This window comes from Oncorhynchus nerka, linkage group LG24 (genome assembly GCF_034236695.1).
Source record: "Oncorhynchus nerka isolate Pitt River linkage group LG24, Oner_Uvic_2.0, whole genome shotgun sequence".
NCBI classification, from domain to species: Eukaryota; Metazoa; Chordata; class Actinopteri; order Salmoniformes; family Salmonidae; genus Oncorhynchus; species Oncorhynchus nerka.
In genome coordinates, this window is record NC_088419.1 from 42412199 (window position 1) to 42436191 (window position 23993).

The window sequence follows — 23993 nt, forward strand, 5'->3', positions numbered from 1 at the left end:
CTTGACATGAATAGGCTACTTACCAGGGCAAAAATAGACAGTGTACCAAATGCCCATTATTTGTATTATTATTATTAGACTTGAGCAATAATAGTCTGAGATGTGAGGATAGCCTACCCTGTCTATTCCACATTAGAAGAAAGGTTATAATTTATTTTTCTGATTCACTTTTATTTCATAATCAGTAGCAAAGCGCGACATTTCACTGCAGTTCACATTTCTTTCCGGTAGGGTGCAGAATATCCTACTTTTTTAGACTGGCCATCGTACCCATAGCAACAATTACAACAACAAACCATCATATAAGTGAGTGATGTTGACACTTTCCACTTTTGTGTAGAAGCGAAGTAATAAGCTTAACTAGATAGTTAGCTAAGAAAAAAATGAGCCAAGCCGGTAACCTACGCGAGGATACGGAGGAGGCTGGACCTTCCGTGGACTCTGAAAATCCAGAGGAGAGAATTGCAGCCCGTCGCCTCCGGATAGCTGCACGAAGTGAAGCCAAGAAAAGGTAGCTAACGTTAGCTGGCTTCTGTTTGAGATAGCACCTGTTAGCCGCCTGTTAAACTTTTAGCTTAGCTGTTTAGCTATTGCAGGTGAAGGTGTACTCTGTCCTCTGCAACTTTAGTGTTAGCTATAGTTAGTTATATAGTACATGCCAAAATAAGATGTTCTTTTCCCATCTGTCATTCAGACAAGAACTGGGAGATGACTCCCGTGAAAAGAAAGAAATCAAAGAGGAGGCCAGGAAAAGCCAGCATCAAGTGGAACAGAGTGAGAAGGTACCATTAGGCCTATGTTATTGTTAGCATTAGAAATTAATTTGAAGCAATGAAACATAACGTCAACACAACACAGACACACTACATGTCTCCTTCTCTCATTCCCCCCAGCGTATGATAAAGCTGCAGAGTGATGGGACGGAGCTGGTTACCAACATCCAGGTAGCAGCTGATTCTAGGGAATCGCAGCGTCAAACAGAGGTGGAGGAGGCCCACAGACTCAGGTACCATACCCAGGATCAGTGACTGTGCCCCGCAGCAGTTGTAGTGGAAGTGCTCCCTCTGTTGACCATGGACTGTAAATGCGTATCTCATTAACACAAAAAGCAGGTCAAACTAATACAACCTCCTCACAGCACCGCTCAACAAACAAACTCTTCTACCAATAATTGGAACGTTGTTGACTATCAACCAAACATTCATGTGCTCCAACCCTCCTCTCCTCTCCGACCTCCCTCTATCTCTCTCCCCTCCCACCCCTTCCCCTGAGCAGGGTGGAGAAGCTGGAGAATGAGGCCAAGTCGAGCCTGGAGAAGTTTGAGGAGATCACCAGGAAGTGGACGGTGGCAAAGATGAAGGAGATCCCCCAGGACCTGAGAGACTCTCTGAGCAGCCAGCAGCAGCTGTGTGCCCTGCTCATTGAGGACAAGAACAAACTCATCCACGAGTTGCAGAAGGTAGTGTGTGTGTGCTTGTGTGTATTAATTTGTTTTGTCTGTATGTATAATGTGTGTGTGCGTGTGTAGGAGATGAAGTTAAGTGACGATCGCTACGTCAAAGATCTAAAGAAGCAGGCAGAGGATGTGGACCTGATGATTGAGAGGATGGAGGACCAGGTCAAGTTTCTGATGGGCTCCTACAGGGATGAACTGGACCAGATAGAGGTGGGACACATTCAGAATCAGTGTTTAATACTCACATGTACAGGCTTGCAGGTGTGAATGCAGGGTACTGTGAAAATCTTAGGCTCCGAGCTAAAACATGCAGGACAAATTGAAATAAAAGAATGAAAATGGTGATAAAAAAACAAAAACAATAAATATAAATAGCACTATATAGTAAAGAGTGTTGAGGACGTGGGGGGGGTGACCATAGGGGGAGCAACATGACCATTTAGAAGGTGTGGGGACCAAGTGAAATAAAAACAATGCAAATTCTAATAAAAACCATCTATAATATACATATTAAAAACTGCAACAGTGATGATTGTAGTTGGGATGTGGGCAGAGTAAAAGTCATTTGCGGGGGTGGGGGGGGAACGGTCCATAGTGAGATCAGCATGTAAGGTAAGTGACTGTTGAGTGGGTGTGGGGAGGGGGAAAGGTCCATAGTGAGAGCAGCATGTAAGGTAAGTGACCGTTGAGTGGGTGTGGGGAGGGGGAAAGGTCCATAGGAGGGGGAAGCAGCTGGTGGTGGCTATTCAGCAAACTATTGGCCAGTCTATTGCCATGATGCTCCTGTACTTCCTGCGTCTGAGGAATTGAAGCGGGGAGAACAGGACGTGGCTGGGGTCCTTGATGATCGTCTTGGCCTTCCTGCGACACCTGGTGTTGTAGGTGTCATGTAGGGCAGGCAGTGTCCACCCAGCTGTGGTTGAAGAGTCGTTGTCGTTTCTTCTTCATCACGGTGTCCGTATGGTTAGACCATTTCAGCTTCTCTGAGATGTGTATGCCGTTGGAATTTGAAGTTATTGACCGTCTCCATGGCGGCCCGGTTGATGAGGATGGGGGCGTGTCCAGCCTGGTTCCTCCTGAAGTCCACAATCAGCTCCTTTGTTTTGCTAATGTTGTGGGAGAGGTTGTTTACCTGGCACCATGCCGTCAGAGTGCCTACCTCCTCCCTGTAGGGTGTCGTTGTTGGTATACAGGCTGTTATGTACATTATGTTGGGGATATACGGACTGTTATGTCGTCAGTGAATTTGATGATGGAGTTGTAACTGTGTGAGGCCATGCAGTTGTGGGTATACAGGGAATACAGGAGGGGACTGAGGACGCACTATTGTGGGGCCCCCATGTTGAGAATGAGTGTCAAGAAGGTAATGTTGCCTAACTTCCCCACCTTGGGGTGGCCCGTCAGGAAGTCCAGGACACAGTTGCATAGGGAGGAGTTCAGACCCAGGGCCATGAGCTTTGTGATGAGCTTAGCACTATGGTACTTAAGGCAGAGCTGTAGTCGATGAACAGCATCCACACATTCCCTAGGGGTTACCCCTTGGTGGGTGATCCACGAGCTGACATGAAAGATATGAGCCAGGTGGGAGGACCTAAAGGAGGACGGGCTCATTGTATTGGGTGGAATGGAATTAATGGAAAGGAGTCAAACATGTGGTTTCCATACGTTGAATGTCTTTGATACCATTCCATTTATTCCATTCCAGCCATTACAATAAATACATCCTCCAATAGCTCGTCCCATCAGCCTCCACTGAGCCACCTTCTGTCTCCCCTGACCATGCAGTGTCCTGCCGACTTTGAGTGGAGCTGTTTCCTGCGTTTGGTTGGGTTTTTGGTCACCAGGATGGTTATTGTGGTTGTTGACATGTTCATTGATCTGTTTGTTGATGGTTGTTGACCTGCTCCTGTTTTGTGCAGAATTCCTTTGAGCACGAGCGGAAGATCCTACTCACAGGGAACAGGAAGAAATGGGAACAGTACACGAAGGAGCGCCGGGACAAAGAGGTAAATAAGATTCAAATAAATACACTCTCTCTCTCTTCTCTCCCTGAAAATATACTTGAACTGTTTGTGTCTCTCTTTGTCTCTCCTTTCTCTCTCTCTCTCTCTCTCTCTCTTTAGCTGGAGAACGTGACGCAGAGGATGAAGAGGGTGGAGGAGTATGAGGTGTTGCTGCAGCAGCTGAGGACAGAGGACACGGAGGAATACAATATGATCAAGATCAAACTGGACACAGATGTTCAGGTAGACGGAAAATATGAAAAAGTGGAACGAGTATGCAGGTATGTTAGGGACTGTATTTAAATGAGCTGTGGTGTGTGTGTGTGTGTAGATCTTGGAGCAGCAGCTGCAGCAGATGAAGGCTACGTACCAGCTGAACCAGGAGAAGCTGGAGTACAACTTCCAGGTGCTAAAGAAGAGAGACGAAGAGAACACCATCACCAAGTCCCAGCAGAAGAGAAAGATCACCAGGTAGCTACATCTACAATGATTCAAAAAGTATTCAGACCCCTTCACTTCCTTCATCCATCTACTCACAATACCCCATAATGACAAAGTAAAAACAGGTTTTTGAAATATCACATTTAAGTATTCAGACCCTTTACTCAGTACTTTGTTGAAGCACCTTTGGCAGCGATTACAGCCTCAAGTTTTCTTGGGTATGACGCTACAAGCTTGGCACGCCTGAATTTGGGGAGTTTCTCCCATTCTTCTCTGCAGATCCTCTCAAGCTCTGTTGGGTAGGATGGGGAGCATCGCTGCTCAAGTTATTTTCAGTTCTCTTCAGAGATGTTTGATCGTATTCAAGTCCGGGCTCTGGCTGGGCCTCATGGACATTCAGAGACTTGTCCCGAAGCCACTTCTGTGTTGTCTTGGCTGTGTGCTTAGGGTCGTTATCCTGTTGGAAGGTGAACCTTTGCCCCAGTCAGTCTCTTTGGATAATTCATTCCAATCATTTTAAAGTTAACAGCAGGTATTTTGCATGTAAGTTTAAGTATTTTGATATCTTCACAAATCTACAAAACAGCTGTTTTACATCCTGAGTGCTCTGGAGCAGGTTTTCATCAAGGATCTCTCAGTACTTTGCTTTGTTAATCTTTCCCTTGATCCGGACTAGTCTCTCAGTCCTTGCTGCTGAAAAACATCCAAACAGCATGATGCTGCCACCACCATGCTTCACCGTAGGGATGGGATTGGCCAGGTGATGAGCGTCACCTGGTTTCCTCCAGACGTGGCACTTGGCATTCAGGCCATAGAGTTCTATCTTGGTTTCATAAGACCAGAGAATCTAGTTTCTCATGGTCTGAGAGTCCTTTAGGTGTCTTTTGGCAATCTCTGGCTGTCATGTGCCTTTTACTGAGGAGTGGCTTCCGTCTGGCCATTCTACCATAAAAGCCTGATTGGTGGAGTGCTGCAGAGATGGTTGTCCTTCTGGAAGGTTCTCCCATCTCCACAGAGGAACTCTGAAGCTTGGGTTCTTGGTCACCTCCCTGAGGTGTTTGGCTGCTGGGCCAGCTCTAGGAAGAGTCTTGTTGGGTCCAAATTTCTTCCATTTAAGAATGATGAAAGTCACAAATGTTTTGATACCGTTCCCCAGACCTGTGCCTCGACACAATCCTGTCTCGGAGCTCTATTGACAATTCCTTTGACCTCGTGGCTTGGTTTTTGCTCTGACATGCACTGTCAACTGTGGGACCCTATGCCTTGTGGCTTCCAAATCATGTCCAATCAGATGATCAATGGAAAAAATGTAATCAAATCAAAGTGTATTTGTCACGTGGGCCAAACAACCTTCCAGTGAAATGCTTACTTACAAGCCCTAACCAACAGTGCAATTTTTAAGTAAAAAATAGGTATTAGGTAAACAATAGAGAAGTAAATAAAAAAATAAAAACAGTAGTGAGGCTATATACAGGTGGTACTGGTAGTCGGGGTATTTGAGGTAATATGTACATGTAGGTATAGTTAAAGTGACTATGCATAGATGATAAACAGAGAGTAGCAGCAGCGTAAAAGAGGGGGTTGGCAGATGGGGGGGGTGGTGCTGGGTGGCGGGACACAATGCAAATAGTCCGAGTAGTCATTTGATGACCTTTTCAGGAGTCTTATGGCTTGGGGGCAAAAGCTTTTGAGAAGCCTTTTGGTCCTAGACTTGGCACTCCGGTACCGCTTGCCATGCGGTAGCAGAGAGAACAGTCTATGACTGGGGTGGCTGGGGTCTTTGACAATTTTTAGGGCTTTCCTCTGACACCGCCTGGTGTAGAGGTCCTGGATGGCAGGCAGCTTAGCCCCAGTGATGTACTGGGCCATACGCACTACCCTCTGTAGTGCCTTGCGGTTGGATACCGAGCATTTGCTGTACCAGGCAGTGATGCAACCAGTCAGGATGCTCTCGATGTTGCAGCTGTAGAACCTTTTGATGATCTGACGACCCATGCCAAATCTTTTCAGTCTCCTGAGGGGGAATAGGTTTTGTTGTGCCCTCTTCACGACTATCTTGGTGTGTTTGGACCATTCTAGATTGTTGGTGATGTGGACACCTCTCAACCTGCTCCACTACAGTCCCGTCGATGAGAATGGGGGCGTGCCCGGTCCTCCTTTTCCTGTAGTCCACAATCATCTCCTTTGTCTTGATTACGTTGAGGTATAGGTTGTTATTCTGGCACAACCCGGCCAGGTCTCTGACCTCCTCCCTATAGGCTGTCTCATCATTGTTGGTAATCAGACCTACAATTGTTGTGTTGTCTGCAAACTTAATGATGGTGTTGGAGTCGTGCCTGGCCATGCAGTCGTGGGTGAACAGGGAGTACAGGTGGGACTGAGCACGCACCCCTGAGGGGCCCCAGTGTTGAGGATCAGCGTGGCAGATGTGTTTTTGTCTACCCTTACTACCTGGGGGTGGCCCGTCAGGAAGTCCAGGATCCAGTTGCAGAGGGAGGTGTTTAGTCCCAGGATCCTTAGCTTAGTGATCAGCTTTGAGGGCACTATGGTGTTGAATGCTGAGCTGTAGTCAATGAATAGCATTCTCACGTAGGTGTTCCTTTTCTCCAGGTGGGAAAGGGCAGTGTGGAGTACAAAAGAGATTGCATCATCTGTGGATCTGTTTGAGCGGTATGCAAATTGGCGTGGGTCTAGGGTTTCTGGGATAATGGTGTTGATGTGAGCCATTACCAGTCTTTCAAAGCACTTCATGGCTATGGATGTAAGTGCTACGGGTCGGTAGTCATTTAGGCATGTTACCTTAGTGTTCTTGGGCACAGGGACTATGGTGGTCTGCTTGAAGCATGTTGGTATTACAGACTCAATCAGGGACGCATGTTGAAAATGCCAGTGAAGACACCTGCCAGTTGGTCAGCACATGCCCGGAGCACACGTCCTGGTAATCCGTCTGGCCCAGCGGCCTTGTGAATGTTGACCTGTTTAAAGGGCTTACTCACGTTGGCTATGGAGAGTGTGATCACACAGTCGTCCGGAACAGCTGATGCTCTCATGCATGCCTCAGTGTTGCTTGCCTCGAAGCGAGCATAGAAGTGATTTAGCTCGTCTGGTAGATTTGTGTCATTGGGCAGTTCGCGGCTGTGCTTCCCTTTGTAGTCTATAAAGGTTTGCAGGCCCTGCCACATCTGACGAGCATCGGAGACGGTGTAGTATGATTCAATCTTAGTCCTGTATTGGCGCTTTGCCTATTTGATGGTTCGTCAGAGGGCATAGCAGGATTTCTTATAAGCTTCCGGGTTATAAGCTTCCCGAGTCCCAAACCTTGAAAGCAGCAGTTCTACCCTTTAGCTCAGTGTGAATGTTGCCTGTAATCCATGGCTTCTGACATACAGTCACTGTGGGGACAACAGGTATTGTGTGTAGATTAATGAGGAATTGTTTTTATTTAATACATTTTAGAATAAGGCTGTAACGTAACAAAATGTGGAAGAGTCAAGGTGTCTGAATACTTTCCGAATGCACCCTATAACACTATCACTCCACTACAATGTGGCGCTGAATTTCTGAGTTCTGTTTCCACCGCTGTCCGCTTCTGTGGTGCTGAATCGCCAATCTCTTCTATCACAGTGGGTTTGTTTACTTTAGCACCATTAGATATTTTAAACCTATTGACAAAAGTCGACAACAGTTTGGGGCTGTAGTTTGGGGGAAACTGGTTATCTTGTAAATAACACTTATACCTGTGTAGTTCTGCTGTAGTTACTGGGACTTTTATCATCTAGACTGCAGGATGTTGTCAACAACCTGAAGATCAAGTGTGCCAACCAGGAGAAGCAGTCTCGGGAGGAGAACCAGAACCTCACTGACGACTACACACGCATCATGCAACAGTACAAACACATGCAGAAGAAGATGAGGTGAGTAACACACACACACACGGATACACACACGGATACACACACGGACACACACACACACACACACACACACACACACACACACACACACACACACACACATACGGATACATACACGGATACACACACGGATATACACACACACACACACACACACACACACACACACACACACACACACACACACACACACACACACACAGAATGTAATTGTCAGTCTTTGCATTTTCATTTTCTCTCCCTGTCTAACGCTATAACCTAGGGATGGTCAAAACTGCAATTTAACTGTACCGAGCAGACCAACAAATGTCACGTCAAGTGCAATGTCTCAAGCACTTGGGGAGACTTCGACACAATGTCTTACTTGCTTTTCGCTTCAGAAAGCCTTGTTTTGCCCATTCCTACTAATAAGTCTATGCTCTTTCCCCTCCTTCCATTCAGGCACTTTGCGGCCATCGATGCCAAGAAGTTTGAGGAGGTGTGGCTGATGAACGAGGAGGAGGTCAAGGCGCTGGTGGAGAAGGCCCTGGATACAGACCGGCTGGTCCACGAGCAGCAGTTGGGCCTGGCCTGGCAGCGCCCATCACTGGCTTTCATGGAGCGCTGCGGCCCCCTCCAGCCCCAGAGACAGACCCAGAAGACTGCGCACCAGGCAATCTCCGAGCTGCTCCAGCTTGGGCAGACCAGTGGCCTGGAGAAGGGGAAGTACCAGGAGGCCGGGGTTGGGCCTGGGGCAGAGAGCCCTGGGTTGGCTGTGGAGGTGTATGACTCAGGAGCAGGGCTGGAGAGTGGGAGCAGTGAGGTGCAGAGAGAGAGTGAGGGGGAGCACAGTGGGACGGTGTCGGTGAAGATGGTCAAGAAGCTCCTGGAGCTGCTGTGTGACGAGGCGGTGAGCAGGCTAAGAGTTTGTGTGTCTGTATGACAGAGGAATAGAGAGAGGAAGAGGAACTGTGTCATCTAACTCAACTAGTTCAACATTTAGCCTTTACAGCTTCTCTGTCTCTCTCTCCTTCCCTCCCTCACCTCCACAGGGTTTTCTGATAGAGAGTAAACTTCTGAAGCTTCTCTCTCCACTGGAGAAGGATGAACAGTCCCTCATGAAGCTGGACTCCATCTTCACTGTGAGTTACAACGTGACGGCTATATGTATGTTATGTCACCTGTAACTATACATTTACTGTCACATAAACACATGACAGTCGCGACAGAGGAGCTGCGTCAGTGTTGTCTCCGCTCTGTTCTTCTCTGCCAGGCCATGGGGATCGAGAGCGAGGAGGACGTGTACAAGCTGGCGGATTTCTTCATGAAGTACAGACATACACAAGGGGAGCTGACCCAGGTAAGGAGGGGGGGGGGGGAAGAGAGGGGAGGGAGGGAAGAAGGCTGATGTTAGTAGCCATGATGACCAGCTCCGCACTGACGTCTTGTAAGAATGATCATAAAACATGATCCCCCCTCTTTCTTTTCTTATTTTTTTTGTATTCAGGATGTGTCTGCAAAATGGGGCGTGGCCAGTCCTCAGGCGGAGCGAGGGGAGTTTACCTCCTCCTGCAGCCCGCCGTCTGACCTCATCCATCCCAATGATGTCCTGGTGGCCCTGCGGGCCTTCACTGCTCAACACTGCCGGCCCAGGTCAGCACTGGGGCTCTCTGTTTCAATACCCAAACTAGCATACCACTTATAATCAAGCAATGTATTGGGCATGCATTCTAAGTGCCTTGCCCATGTATTAAGCAAAGGGGTGTAGTAAAGGATCAATATCCCGATGCAACACAGAGGTATATTGGCCATATACCACAAACCCCCCGACGTGCCTTATTGGTATTAAAAACAGCTCTTAGGCTGCTCTTAGGTACGCCGCAACACAGAATACCTGGATACCGCCCTTAGCCCTAGTATATTGGCCATATACCACAACCCCTCGGGCCTCATTTATTAATTATGTGGTGACACGTTGGACTCAATACGGCGAACTTAAATCAGTGTAGAAACCACCTTACAAATGTTATGTGGGGAAGCGTAACTTTACACACAATATTTCTCACAATGAAAGTGATGATTGTGACATTTCCCCAGAGAGTTAGCTGCCTCTCACCAGCCCAGTATGCTGGGTCTAGGAGGGAGAGATGACACCGAAGACACTGCTTACTGGGAGGCCATGGGTGACGTCATCCCTGAGGCCAAACTCAAGATCTGGGGCGCCCTGGAGGCAGCACTTGACAAGTACCAGTGAGTACCACACACTCGCCCACACACACATACACGCGATGACAAGATAGTAGCGGCCTCGTATGGAGTTACAAAACAGGCGATATAAAAAGTGGTGATCGATTGAGCGTCATTTTGATTGATTATTTGAATCTGTCTGTTCCTAGCATTGTTCTGACAGAGAGGTCCAAGTTCATCACAGACACACAGAGCCTGAAACAGCAGAACACGGAGCTACGGATGCTGCTTCACCAATACGTCAACTCCAGGGTGTGTGTGTGTGTGTGTGTGTGCCTGTGATTGCATCGAAAGGGTTTGTGTCCAGAATGTGTTTGCTAATTTAATGACACGTCCACTGAACCTATCTACATTCTTCTCATAGGTCAATGCTGAGCTGGAGATCCCGCCCAACCTGGTGATGCAGTTGGCTCCTGAGTGAACAAACTGACTAATCGGGAAGAGCACACACAAACCCACAGTGCAGTTGAAATGCTTCAATATTTAATGATGAAAATAAAGCACTTCATCAACATATGGTATGAGAATTGATGTTTAACACCTTTAATAGAAAATATAAAGTGCATAATGGGAGTATTACCTTATAGTAAAGTAGAATGTATAGAAGATTATACCAACAATATGTGATAATAGTGCAATGCATTAGAGCGTGTACAAAGAGCCTTTCAAATACCAACAATGCTTAAGAGAGTGCAAATACACTCAGGGATCAGGCACATTGAGAGAAAGTTTGCATGTGTGTGGTTGATAAGTGTGTTCAGCCAGCGATGTTGAAGATCTTGTTGCTGAGGGCAGAGGGCATGGAGAAGAAGAGCAGGCCCAGGAACAGTAGTCCCAGGACAGCCCCCAGCAGTAGAACACAGTGCAGCTTGTACTGCCTCCAGGCCAGGATACACACCACATGCATTGGGCTCAGCAACCACGACAGACTGGTATTGGGACGACTGCAGGAAGAGATGTTTACACACACACACACAAAACTGAAATGTACACGCACGGACACACAAACACTACTAATAACGAGTCATATTGATACATATTGAAACACACAAAGAACACAACGACACACACTGGACGACACATTGTAACCAGATACAAACCCAACAGTTGTCAAAATTGTTATTTCAATTAATTCCATTTATTTAAGATCATTGTTAAAACAGACAAAATGTTTGTATTGCATACTCATCAACAGGAGAATATAGACTTAGTGCAAACAAAATCAATTTTTGTTGGTTTTGTATTTTGTGAACATGAGATCACTAAAATGACTGCAACACAAATGATGTCATAACTACAAGTAGGTCAAGCAAGGGGAAACCAGAGGGAACTGCACACTGCAAACAAAGTAATCTGACAGGCCGACAGGGCAGAGGTCAAGAGGCCAAGCCACACCTCCCTTTTACCGGACCTCTTGTGCTATAAGGTGCACATAACCACTTCCGGGAAAATCTGCATGGATTAAAACGTGTCAGGATCCATACAGATAACAGGTTTAGAAGCCGACTATAAAAGCTATAGTAGAAAGGAAGTCATACCATATCTGATGATCATGTAAACTCAATCACCGTGAGATGTTAGAATACTGATGCATGCTTATATTACTACTGTATATTTTCTGGATAACTAAGAACCAATAAGAGCATTCCAGGTCACTGAAGAAAGTGGTGAAGAAACAAACTTTGTTCCATAAAATGTTGGTGTTTGACGACATAATTTAAGCCAAACAATAGCAAGTTTACTTCTCTAATGGATTCATATTCGAAAGCTATTCTTGTATTCCTTGTCCCATTATTTTAGAAGACGTGTGCAAAGGCTGCAAGAGCTAAAGAGGAACGCTAATGAACTGTTGGAAAAACATTTAATTTGATCCGGTTCAAAAGCTCACACCAACCCCATGATTCCCATTTCGAAACCGACACATAGTGCCTTCAGAAAGTATTCAAACCCCTTGACTTATTCCACATTTTGTTGTGTTGCAGCCTGAATTAAACATTTATATAAAACAACATTTTCACCCATTTCAACACAACACCCCATAATAACAAAGTGAAAACATGTTTTTAGAAATTTGAGAAAATGCATTGAAAATTAAATACAGAAATAATATCTATAATTTACATAAGTATATTTACCTTTGATAGCGATTACAGCCGTGAGTCTTTCTGGGTCTCTAAGAGCATTCTTATTTTCTAACTTCTTCAAGCTTGGTGAAATTGGTTGTTGATCATTGATAGACAATCATTTTCAGGTCTTGCCATAGATTTTCAAGTAGATTTAAGTCAAAACGGTAACTCAGCCACTTGAGTGTTGGCCTTGTGTTTTAGCTTATTGTCCTGCTGAAAGGCGAATATTTCTCCCAGTGTCTGGTGGAAATCAGACTGAAACAGGTTTTCCTCTAGGACTTTGCCTGTGCCAAGCTCCATAACATTTATTTTTTATCCTGAAAAGCTCCCCAGTCCTTATCGATTACAAGCAATAACCCTAACAAAGATTTGTTATAACTAACCCAATATAGACCACAGCCTATAATTTCTGAAGGCAGCAAATGAATCATAGTGGGCAGAACAAGCAACTTTGATAACCTCTTTATAATGTCTGCTTTTTAATTTTTTATCTACCAATAGGTTCCCTTCTTTGCCAGGCATTGGAAAATCTCCCTGGTCTTTGCGTTTGAATCCCTATATGAAATGTTAAATTCAGGTTGCAACATGACAAAATGTTGAAAACGTCAATGGCACTGAAGGCACTGTCTCATGGGGTGGCAGGTAGCCTAGTGGTTAGAGCGTTGGACCAGTAACTGAAAAGTTGCTAGATTGAATCCCGAGCTGACAAGGTAAAAAACCTGTCGTTCTGCCCCTCAACAAGGTAGTTAACCCACTGTTCCTAGGCCGTCATGGTAAATAAGAATTTGTTCTTAACTGACTTGCCTAGTTAAATAAATAGTTTACAACATCACTTGAGAAATGATCAAACTAACCATGTCCTTCCAAATAATTGTATATGTTTTTAGGAGACCAGGAGCTCCGATCGCCTTCCATATTTATTATTATTTTATTGACAAGACAGTTATAAGTACAGAATAGTAAACAATGGAGAGAGATACAGAAAGGAAGGGCGTGGACAATCCGCCGAGCCGGGGATCGAATCACCATCGACAGGGGGCATGTGTAGTCCGGAATCGGAAGCTTAGATTGCTACACCAGACTCCGGCAACTTCCAAATCAATTTAAGTCATAAATAAACAAATACATACATAGGTAAATAAACCATCTCTGAAAGGTAACATCAGGGTATGCTGCATTGCTGATGATGAGATCAGGGTTGAGTTGTTTGATTGGTTAGTCAGTGGCCAGTGCAGGGATGAGGTTTCTGATTGGTTAGCGTCCTGAAGCATTTGATCGGCTAGGCCCACTGTGCTACTGTAGCAGTCGAAAGTAGATGGTTGTTCCTAGTTTTCAGAAGACCAAGGGATAGGAAGTCCTTGAGTATGTGTGTTGAGCAGCACTGCCATGGTTAGAGGGGCGGTGGAGAAGGGGCAAGGCTGGGATGCGGAGGGAGTAGACTGGGGGGCTGCTGTCATCTTGTCTTCCCATCTATCCACCTTTCCCTCCCCTATTCTCTCCCTTACACCCCCCCTCTCAGCAGCACTGAGGCGAGTGTGTTTGGGGGGAGGGTACTGATGGAGAGACTGTGGGATGTTGTTTGGTGGATGTGAGTATTAACAATGGAAAGTGGAAGTGCATGGAACCCCGCCCACCACCCCCACCACTCCTCTGTGTCTCGACAACCCCAACCCACCCTGGTACCCATCCCTGCAGCCCCAATCAGCCCCCTCAGGCCCCCAGCATCTTCTTGACCAGGTAGCCAGGCATGCTGTAGAGGAAGAGCCCCAGCATCATGAGCAGCAGCAGGGCCACAACAATCTTGATGATAAGCCACTTGTAGCGGTTACACACCAGGTAGCGGATAGCCTTCAGCGGGCTCAGGAACCACAGGAATGTGGTGTCCGGCCGACTGGAGGGATGGGTGTAAGATTAGAGGGGAAGGATGAGGATAGAGGGGTAGATAGTGGGGCATGGGATGGATGGGATGGGGGTTGAGGGTTAAAAGGGTGTGATGGAGGGTATATGGGAAGGAAGTGGGGAAAGATATGGGGTAGATGGGGGCGGTTGTGGGAGAGGTAGAGGTGTGGAACAGAAGGGTGAGTGGATTAAAGGGAGGGTAGTGGGTGGGGTGGGGAAACAGTGGTAAATGGGGCCAAAGTGCAGGGTAAAGAGAGGAAAGATGAGAGCAAGCGTTAGTGGTTCGTAAGCCATATGATGTATCACTATTTCTAACTGATCACAATTTCTCCACACACTCCTACACAAACAACCCTGTTTACAAAATAGCAACGTTCTTTTTTATTTTATACAGAACCAGAAGAACCACCGCACAATCGGGAAGCACAGACGATGGAGACTCAGACGATGGAGACACAGATGTAAAATTAGATGGTGTTTGTTTGACAGCTCGCTTGAACGCAGCTACATATAAAAAAGTATTTCCCCTGAAGCCGCCAGTGTAATGACAGTGTGATGCACAATGGAAGACTCGGGATTGACACCAGACACTGGCAGGTTGAGCGACAAGAGACAGAGGACAGTATAGGGGACAGAGACAGGGACATGAAGATGCTGAGAGCAAAGAAAAAAAGGGGAGGGATGCAGCAAAAGCTACCAGAGACCATCTTTGTATATTTGAGGAAAGACAAAGACTGAGACATACCTGGGGGAAAAAAAGAGGACGAGATGAGCGGTTGAGGGATGGAAGAAAGAGGTTATGGAAAAGGAAGGTGGTCGAAAGCAGAGGAAAGAGGTGAGAAGGGAAAAGACAGAGAGTGAAGCGATGGGTTCAGTGAAAAGGGGGTAACAGAGGAGAGAACAGAGAGAGGGGAAAAGGAGAAAGAGGAGCTGACAGAAAATGCGGAACGGAGGAGAAGAGAGGAGAGGCTAGGATAGGACAGAGAGAGGGGGCTACCGGTGGCCCTGGTGGGTCGACGTTCTCTCAGGCCCCCAGCATCTTCTTGACCAGGTAGCCAGGGAAGGAGTAGAGGAAGAGGCCGAGCAGGAGCAGCAGTAGCAGCAGGCCCAGGGCCTTGAGGATCAGCCAGCGGTAGTTGTGCCAGATGAAGTAGCGGATGGACTTCAGAGGGTTCACAAACCACATGAGACTGGTGTCCGGGCGACTTCAGAAGGGGGAGGAAAGGAAGGGAGGGGTGGAGAGGATGTATATGGAAGGAAAGACAACGCAGGTTGGAGGGGAGGAAGAAAGGCAACACAAAGGAAGGAAGAAAAGAAACAGAGGGAGACAGGTGAAGGAATGACAGGAGGAGAATGGAGTGATAGTGTGAAGGTGTAATGGTGGCATTTTCACAGCGCAAAGAGGTGCTGTTGACAAAATAGGCCGTATGTCTTGTGTGCACCATATATCCTCTGAATAAACCATTATTAGCTTCTGATGGATGCACAATGAGAGGATTTGAATATACATTGACATTTGAATGAAATATGGTCCCAGTTTTTTTTTTTTTTTTTTTTTTTTTTTGCGTCTTGTAAATAGGACTCCTGAAGGAAGTGGATGAATATATGAGTCTGACTCCGCACCATTATTTTCTTTCCCACCTTCACGTTTAAAATATTTTTTTTTGTGATTGTGTTCATTTTGTCTGTATGTGTGTATCGTCTTAATGTGTGTATACTGTAACTGTAAATATCTTACTTTGGTTTCTCCAGAGGGTCAGGCTCATTGCGTCCCAGACCAACAGGACTTTTCTCCGCTTCCTCTGCCGACATCAGATGAAGCTCCGCCTCCACTTTACCCTGAGAAGACGACACAATCAATCCAATACTCCAACGTGTGTGTGTGTGTGTGCGGTGCGTGTGTGCGTATGCGTTTGTGTCTATGTATGTGTAATCTCTAGTGGACAGACTACTTAAAAGAAAGGGTATCATAACAGCCGTCAAAAGGGTTGTGGGATGCAACGACTAGCTAGTAACAGTAGTTCCAGTGCCCAGGTTTTTAGTCACTGGTTATTTGGACGGCTGAGAGTTTCCAGATAGGGGGGTGGAGACTTCGCTAGTCGCGTTAGTATCTTTCTCTCAACATCTTGACCCTGAACCTAAATAATCATGTGACATTTTTATTCTTGGTTTCGAAGATTAGTCTCTCTCTCTCTCTCTCTCTCTCTCTCTCTCTCTCTCTCTCTCTCACCGTGAGTTCCATCTCGTCGTTTTCGTCGCGGGCCACGAATGGCCACCAGCCCTTGACTCTCTTCTGTTTGAAGATGGAAATGCAGGGCAGCTCAGCCTCATTCTGGACCATGCCTATGGAACACTGCTTGGCTGTCTTCGCCCCGCGGGGAAACCTGTTCAGGTCCAGCTCTATTGCACCTGTCAGGAGAGAAAATACAGGGCATTAGTGAATAACTGAGGAAATATCTGAGGAGATACAGATGTCGGATCCTAATTTAAGCCTGTTTCCTACGGCAGGAAAATAACCCCGTAGCAACAGGAAATGTGAATTATTATGTTGAATTATAATTTACATTTTTGATGCATTTTTTCATACGGGAATATCAAGTCTGAAATATCAAAGTGGAAATGACAAACTTTAGAAAGTCTTATTAAACCTCAAATACACGACAAGTAAAACATTTCTCCTGCAATAGGGTTCAAATTAAGATCCTACGCCTGTACAAAGATGGAGAGGCAAAGACAGACTGAGATACAGCGAGAACCTGGAGAGAAAGAGGACAAGAGATGAAAGAGGTCGAGGGATGTGATCTAGGAGCTATAGAAGAAGTGGCTGAGAAAATACAGAACATTTTAGAAAATAGACATGAAAAGAAGAATATGTAGCATTCCAGAGAGCCCTAGCAGTGTAGGCCTACCTAGGAAGTCATCAGCGGAGAAGTGGTCAGCGTCCCAGACCTGCAGGGTGAGGCGTGCAGGGATCTTGTACTCTGTCTCATCCCAGGAGAACATGGACTCCTTCTTAGAGATGACAATCTTCTCCTCGGCCATCAGGTAGTCAAAGGGGAACACGAAGCGCCAGTTGAAATTCCCCTCGCCTGTCAGAGAGTGGTAGTGGACATCTGTGTCCTGTTTGTCCTCCTGTTGCCCTTTCAGCCACCTGGGATAAAGGGTTAAATATCACAGGGGTCAAATGTTAGAGGTCAGGGTAATAATGTTGTAAATTGGGTGTAAGGACCATGTTATTATGAAGTTTTTTTTTTTTACATATCAGCTAGCTCTGTGTGAAGGTTATCTGTGGAGGTTAGGCAGATGCAGTGAAGATCAACCATCTTACATCAGTGAATGTGATTTGAGATTGTTAGTGGATAATTTATAGTATGGCCGAATGTGTTTTATGCATTACAGGTCTGGTCCATTTAATACAAAAAAGGAAAGTTAGTATTTTAAAAGCAAAACACATGCATGATGTGACCCTCCAATAAAAAACAGTATGAGATTAATGATTCAAACAAATTGAAATATGCCTATGAAATAATGCTGATTGTGTGGACCTGGGTAAATTCCATATGAAGTGTACCATCTGATAACGACTGAATAAGAACACGGTTTGAACTGTGTATTTAAATACAAATGACCTGATTTGGTGTTGGGAGGGTCACATGATTTCTATTGCCATGCACAACACAAAGCTTTCCAAAAAACAAAAAAGAGTCACATAAATGATCTCAAAAGAGTTTATGACAGTGCTTTCCTTCATTGGAGGGAAGATGCATATACGACGAGGTTAACATAAGCAGAAGTGTCATACAATGCAAAATGTGTCTCAATGCAAGGCTCAGTAGAGTACTGTAGGTGAGTTGTACTGCTGCAGTGATGTCAAGCGGGCAGTGGTTGCTAAAGAGGGTTGGGTTCCATTCATTTTCAATTCAGAAAGGAAATCAAAATTCTCATTTCAATAATTTAAAAAAATGTATCTTTCAAAAATTGATGGCAGTTTTAAATTCTTCAACTGGAATAAAAAAAGAAAAGATGAATGGACTGAATTGAAACCCTGAAGGTGGGCACATTGGAGAAGCGGGAGGGGAGGCCAAAAACATTTCTATGACTTTCAATGTCCATTAGAATTGATTATACTATTATCATTAATAAGAAGAATCATATTACAATAAAATTGCAAAAAACAATAAGGACATTTCCCATGCAAACATTCTTGACTAATGCTATCGTTTAACCCCTGCCCAAGACAATGTAGGAATGTGCTGTAGGAATGCAGGACCATACCAGTTAAACAAATGGCAGTAAGGATGATTAGAAATTGGCTGCCATGGACATATCCTGGCTTATATCCAATATAATGTGTATGAGACCTACTGAAAAGAACAATTCTAAATCAATAGGTGTGTCATCCACAGAACATATTGCAAACTATTATCCATGATCTGGATAATTCAATAACGATTAGTCCATTTTAGATTAATAAATGGCCTGGCCCTAGTGTCATTTGTGTGATGTCTTTGATGACACTGACTCTTTAGGCGGTTTTAGTGGTATGGCCCTGATTGGCTCCCTCTGTCTGTAGGCGTGAAGGCATGGTGGTTTACTGCGTGCTGATAGGAGGGCTGAGGGAGAGGGGTGGGACTTGAGCAGGGGAGCAGAGTTCTGGTTGTTTAGCTGAGGAAGGGGCGGGTAAAGGGAGGGCGAGGGGTTTGTACGAGCCATGCGATGGAATCATATGTGTTTTACCCCTTGACATAGATGTCAGACATCTTCTCTCCTGTCATGAAAGCATCGTCCTCTAGAACTACGTCATCAGTGTTCCAAATAATAACACGCAGCTCAAAGCTAGACAACAGCACAGCATCGACACACAGGAGAGAGAGAGAGGACATCAAACGAGACACAACAAACAAACACCCAACACACGGAAAACGTAGAAACAAAAAACAACAAAAAAAAAACAATGATTAACACCAAAAAACGCAGCACGCCACTTTGTCACACCCACGGGGCGATCAGGGCTTAGCGCCACGGCCCTCTGTGGTACCTACCCCCTGACAAATATGTCACTGGACTTTTCCCCAGTGAAGTAATCATCGTCCTCGAGTATTACTTCGTCTGTATTCCATATAACCACCCTGAGCTCATATCTGGCGAGGAGGGAGGGAGGAACACACACAGTTGGACTGCTGTTGTCTGGTGCTAGTTAGCCTTGGAACATGGCTGTGTGGACTCTACAGCCATGTCCCAGGGTTAATACTAGATGACCAACCCACTCTAAGGACATAAAACACTTACCACAGAAAACCTGTAATCGCAATTTGTAGGAAAACTACAAGTCCATTTGATTTAAGAGTTATAAAAACAGCACTTCATATTGGACCATAAATAAGATACAATACTTCAGTCAACCTTTCAGAAAGGAGTTCATATGTAAAAGTTGTCACATGATATATCTGTGATGTATATACACCAGAGGTGTGGACTTGAGTCACATGACTTGGAATCGAGTCACAAATATGATGACTTAGACTTTGACACCAATGACTCGTGACTTGACTTGGACTTGAGCCTTATGACTCCGACCTGACTTGATACCCTCCCCAAGCCCAAATATTTAAAATGATGCTATTAAAAAAGTGTGCAGCGCATCAACTCTTCATTTAAACGGATTACAGTTTGAATTGGACAGCAGCCAATCAAATGTGCCAGCTGAGAAAAAGTTGTGCGTGGCAGTGCAGAGGAAAGTCGCCGGGTGAATTCAGATGGAGCCCTTGGAAAGATGATACCCAAAATTATTATTTTCGGATATAAAGACGACGCTGTATCAACAAAAAACGCATTGCAACTTGCAAAACATGCGGGAAGAAAATTATAGACGGAGACGCAACAATTTCCAACTTTGTTTGACATTTGAAGCTGCTCAAAGAACGGTAAGTCGTGGTTAATATAGCCGACAGCTATATAATTTATAACTTACTAGTGTAGTAATGTTAAATCAATGAGCCTCTACACAGTCAGTCAGTGCGGGAACGTGATCATTGCACCCAAGATTGAGCTACAACTGGCTAGGCAGTTGGTAGCCTAAATCCTGCCTGATGTTACTGCTGTTCCTAAAACCATTGAATACGTTAGCCTACTGTAAACACACACAGAGAGTGTGTGTGTGTGTGTTAAGGTTGGGCAATTGTGTACAAGCCTACATCGCCCGATTGCGCCCCATAGCGATCCTCGATAGTCGACCACTATTGGGGGTGTTTCTCATGGCTACCCATGTATTTACATGGAAATATAACGTTTATTTGGAAAGTAATAAATATATAGATATTTTTAAAAGCATTCATGATTTGCGTAAATGTAATATACACTGCTCAAAAAAATTAAGGGAACACTTAAACAACACAATGTAACTCCAAGTCAATCACACTTCTGTGAAATCAAACTGTCCACTTAGGAAGCAACACTGATTGACAATACATTTCACATGCTGTTGTGCAAATGGAATAGACAACAGGCGGAAATTATAGGCAATTAGCAAGACACCCCCAATAAAGGAGTGGTTCTGCAGGTGGCGACCACAGACCACTTCTCAGTTCCTATGCTTCCTGGCTGATGTTTCGGTCACTTTTGAATGCTGGCGGTGCTTTCACTCTAGTGGTAGCATGAGACGGAGTCTACAACCCACACAAGTGGCTCAGGTAGTGCAGCTCATCCAGGATGGCACATCAATGCGAGCTGTGGCAAGAAGGTTTGCTGTGGCTGTCAGCGTAGTGTCCAGAGCATGGAGGCGCTACCCGGAGACAGGCCAGTACATCAGGAGATGTGGAGGAGGCCGTAGGAGGGCAACAACCCAGCAGCAGGACCGCTACCTCCGCCTTTGTGCAAGTAGGAGCAGGAGGAGCACTGCCAGAGCCCTGCAAAATGACCTCCAGCAGGCCACAAATGTGCATGTGTCTGCTCAAACGGTCAGAAACAGACTCCATGAGGGTGGTATGAGGGCCCGACGTCCACAGGTGGGGGTTGTGCTTACAGCCCAACACCGTGCAGGATGTTTGGCATTTGCCAGAGAACACCAAGAGTGGCAAATTCGCCACTGGCGCCCTGTGGTCTTCACAGATGAAAGCAGGTTCACACTGAGCACATGTGACAGACGTGACGGAGTCTGGAGACGCCGTGGAGAACATTCTGCTGCCTGCAACATCCTCCAGCATGACCGGTTTGGCGGTGGGTCAGTCATGGTGTGGGGTGGCATTTCTTTGGGAGGCCGCACAGCCCTCCATGTGCTCCATGTGCTCATATGGTGAGACCATATGCTGGTGCGGTTGGCCCTGGGTTCCTCCTAATGCAAGACAATGCTAGACCTCATGTGGCTGGAGCGTATCAGCAGTTCTTGCAAGAGGAAGGCATTGATGCTATGGACTGGCCCGCCCGTTCCCCAGACCTGAATCCAATTGAGCACATCTGGGACATCATGTCTCGCTCCATCCACCAACGCCACGTTACACCACAGACTGTACAGGAGTTGGTGGATGCTTTAGTCCAGGTCTGGGAGGAGATCCCTCAGGAGACCATCCACCACCTCATCAGGAGCATGCCCAGGTGTTGTAGGGAGGTCATACAGGCACGTGGAGGCCACACACACTACTGAGCCTCATTTTGACTTGTTTTAAGGACATTACATCAAAGTTGGATCAGCCCGTAGTGTGGTTTTCCACTTTAATTTTGAGTGTGACTCCAAATCCAGACCTCCATGGGTTGATACATTTGATTTCCATTGATCATTTTTGGGTGATTTTGTTGTCAGCACATTCAACTATGTAAAGAAAAAGTATTTAAGAATAATATTTCATTCATTCAGATCTAGGATGTGTTATTTTAGTGTTCCCTTTATTTATTTGAGCAGTGTACTATTACTCTTGTTAAAAATATGAAATGGTATTACATTTGGCGAAGAGCACATTATGACTTGTTTGGGACTCAAAACTCAAAGTTTAGGACTTGAGACTTGACTTGGTGGTCTTGACTTGAGACTTGACTCGGACTTGCCTGTCTTGACTTAGGACTTGAATGCTAAGACTTGATACTTATTTGTGACTTGTAAAACAATGACTTGGTTCCACCTCTTGTATACACTGTATCTACACTGACTGAAGACTTGCGCCAGCCCCAGACAGGACCTACTTCTTTGGTTTCCGTGGTGATATGTCAATGGCGGGTCCAGGTGCTGGCATGTCCATGGGGAACATGTCTACCCACATCTCAATCCGCCCCTGTGGAGTTTAACAGAAGTCACAAAAGGTTATAACCGCTTATTACAGATTCATTATCCACTACTCTTAATTATTCACAGATCTGGGTTCAAATACATATGTATTTGAGTATCTGGTATTTCAAATACTTTTTTTCTATGTATTTTCCAATACACAGTCCAAAACATATGAGTATTTGAATGGCTATTTTAAAACCAAATAGTCTACCAAATTGTATTGAAAGTATTTTCAAATACTTAATTCAAACACTATTTTCAAATACCTAGGTTAAATTCAAGGAAGTGTATTTGAGTATTTTCAAATACTTTCCAAGTGTATTTAAACTGCTTTTCCTTTTTCCTAAAATATATCTAAATACTTATTTGAAATGCATGTGAAAGTAATTGAGATATTTGAGATAGAATTTGTACACAGGTCTGATTATCTCACCCTTGGCGCTACATTACCTTTAAATCAACTCAAAGCGCTACATTACATTTAAATCTGTTGGGAAGTTGCAAATTGGGGAGAAAAAAGGGGTAAAAAGGTTCTAGATAAACCCTAATAATAATATATATAATATATATATTATATAATAATAAAATGTGGATAGTTTTTGAGATATAGGAGTTGGTGTGACCTGTTCGATGCCAGGTTTCTCAGGGTGGAACAGGGGTCTTGTCTCGACGTGTTCTGGGATGAGTTTACAGCCCACCCTAGGGATCTCCTCCCAGTGCTTCAGCACCGTCAGCGCCAAGTGCTCATCTGTCTGCTTCTTTAGACCTGTACACACACACACACACACACACACACACACACACACACACACACACACACACACACACACACACACACACACACACACACACACACACACACACACACACACACACACACAAAATACCAGGTCTCTCTAAATGTAGACAAAGCTTAATAAAGCTTGCTCTGTTAAATTACATAAATGCATCAAATACTAACAACATACCAGTCTCATCCTCGATCTCTGTGGCACCCATGAAGATACGGTTGGCGACCTTGACCCTTCCCCCGGGGCCGTAGTGGGGTCCGTCCAGCTTGCCCTCCTTACAGAGCTTGGCCAGGATCTGGCTTGGCTTCATGGGGTCACGCCACATGTTGTAACCATGCCTACCAGGAACAAACAACACCACCAGACTGTTATCGATATTTACTTGCTTTTTCTTTCGAAAGAGACAGACAGACAGAGGAACATACTAACTAACAGACGGACAGGAACTCACACAGAGTAGTTGTTAGCGATGCCACAGGTAGCTCTGTGTTTGCTATAGTAGCGGTTCTCCAGGTCGATCTTGGTCTCCCCGATGAGGTCATCAGTGCCCACCAGATCCCAGTCGTACACTGACACGGTCAACATGGACTCCATGGGGAACGTAGCCTCCATGTCAAACGCCCTGAAAAGGATTTGAGGGAGGCAAGGAGAGGAAGGGATGGAAGGAAGGGATAGACCAAAAAGGATGAGATGAAGAGAGTACGGATGACATTTGAGATAAGATTTTGATATTGCAGAGTTCAGAAACAAATATTTAACTGTCACTTCACAATGATACACTGATACAAAATACGAATTATTTACAGAACCACATCGTGGACCAATCAAATTGAGTTGAGACACTTAAAACAATCATAGTCAAACATGGGACAGGCGTCAT

At 45.2% G+C, this 23993-nt stretch overlaps 2 protein-coding genes across 8 annotated transcripts in view; one reads left to right on the forward strand and one right to left on the reverse strand.

The window, feature by feature from the left end:
• Positions 1–269: 269 nt before the first annotated feature.
• drc1 (dynein regulatory complex subunit 1 homolog (Chlamydomonas)) lies at positions 270–10554 on the forward strand. Its single transcript, XM_029631878.2, has 16 exons — positions 270–511; positions 695–782; positions 894–1006; positions 1276–1459; positions 1529–1666; positions 3376–3462; positions 3580–3702; positions 3791–3930; positions 7680–7814; positions 8256–8703; positions 8846–8935; positions 9067–9153; positions 9301–9446; positions 9891–10043; positions 10190–10292; positions 10405–10554. The coding sequence occupies exons 1-16, from the start codon at positions 384–386 to the stop codon at positions 10459–10461; spliced, it is 2220 nt and encodes a 739-aa protein (XP_029487738.2). The 5' UTR covers positions 270–383; the 3' UTR covers positions 10462–10554.
• Positions 10555–10559: 5 nt separating this feature from the next.
• otofa (otoferlin a) overlaps positions 10560–23993 on the reverse strand; it is a 141857-nt gene continuing 128423 nt past the window's right edge. For 4 of the 7 annotated variants that reach the window (XM_029631868.2, XM_065008911.1, XM_065008909.1 and 1 more), the window contains 9 exons: positions 23565–23735; positions 23291–23451; positions 22946–23088; positions 22238–22326; positions 19108–19206; positions 16975–17216; positions 16296–16474; positions 15804–15904; positions 10560–10984 (listed from right to left, as the gene is read on the reverse strand). In XM_029631868.2, coding sequence (XP_029487728.2) covers positions 10798–10984; positions 15804–15904; positions 16296–16474; positions 16975–17216; positions 19108–19206; positions 22238–22326; positions 22946–23088; positions 23291–23451; positions 23565–23735 — 1372 coding nt within the window. In that variant the 3' untranslated portion in view covers positions 10560–10797. Of the gene's footprint in view, positions 10985–11276; positions 14058–15803; positions 15905–16295; positions 16475–16974; positions 17217–18802; positions 18902–19107; positions 19207–22237; positions 22327–22945; positions 23089–23290; positions 23452–23564; positions 23736–23993 lie in introns of those variants that run through there. The other 3 variants (XM_065008914.1, XM_065008912.1, XM_065008910.1) reach the window with 2 other exon arrangements.

Excerpts from the sequence above, each read along its gene's own strand:
- drc1 (XM_029631878.2), top strand. The coding sequence starts at position 384 with ATGAGCCAAGCCGGTAACCTACGCGAGGATACGGAGGAGGCTGGACCT. Across the intron at positions 3,463-3,579 it reads AGGAGCGCCGGGACAAAGAG|CTGGAGAACGTGACGCAGAG; the intron begins GTAAATAAGATT and ends CTCTCTCTTTAG. Across the intron at positions 10,293-10,404 it reads ACCAATACGTCAACTCCAGG|GTCAATGCTGAGCTGGAGAT; the intron begins GTGTGTGTGTGT and ends TTCTTCTCATAG.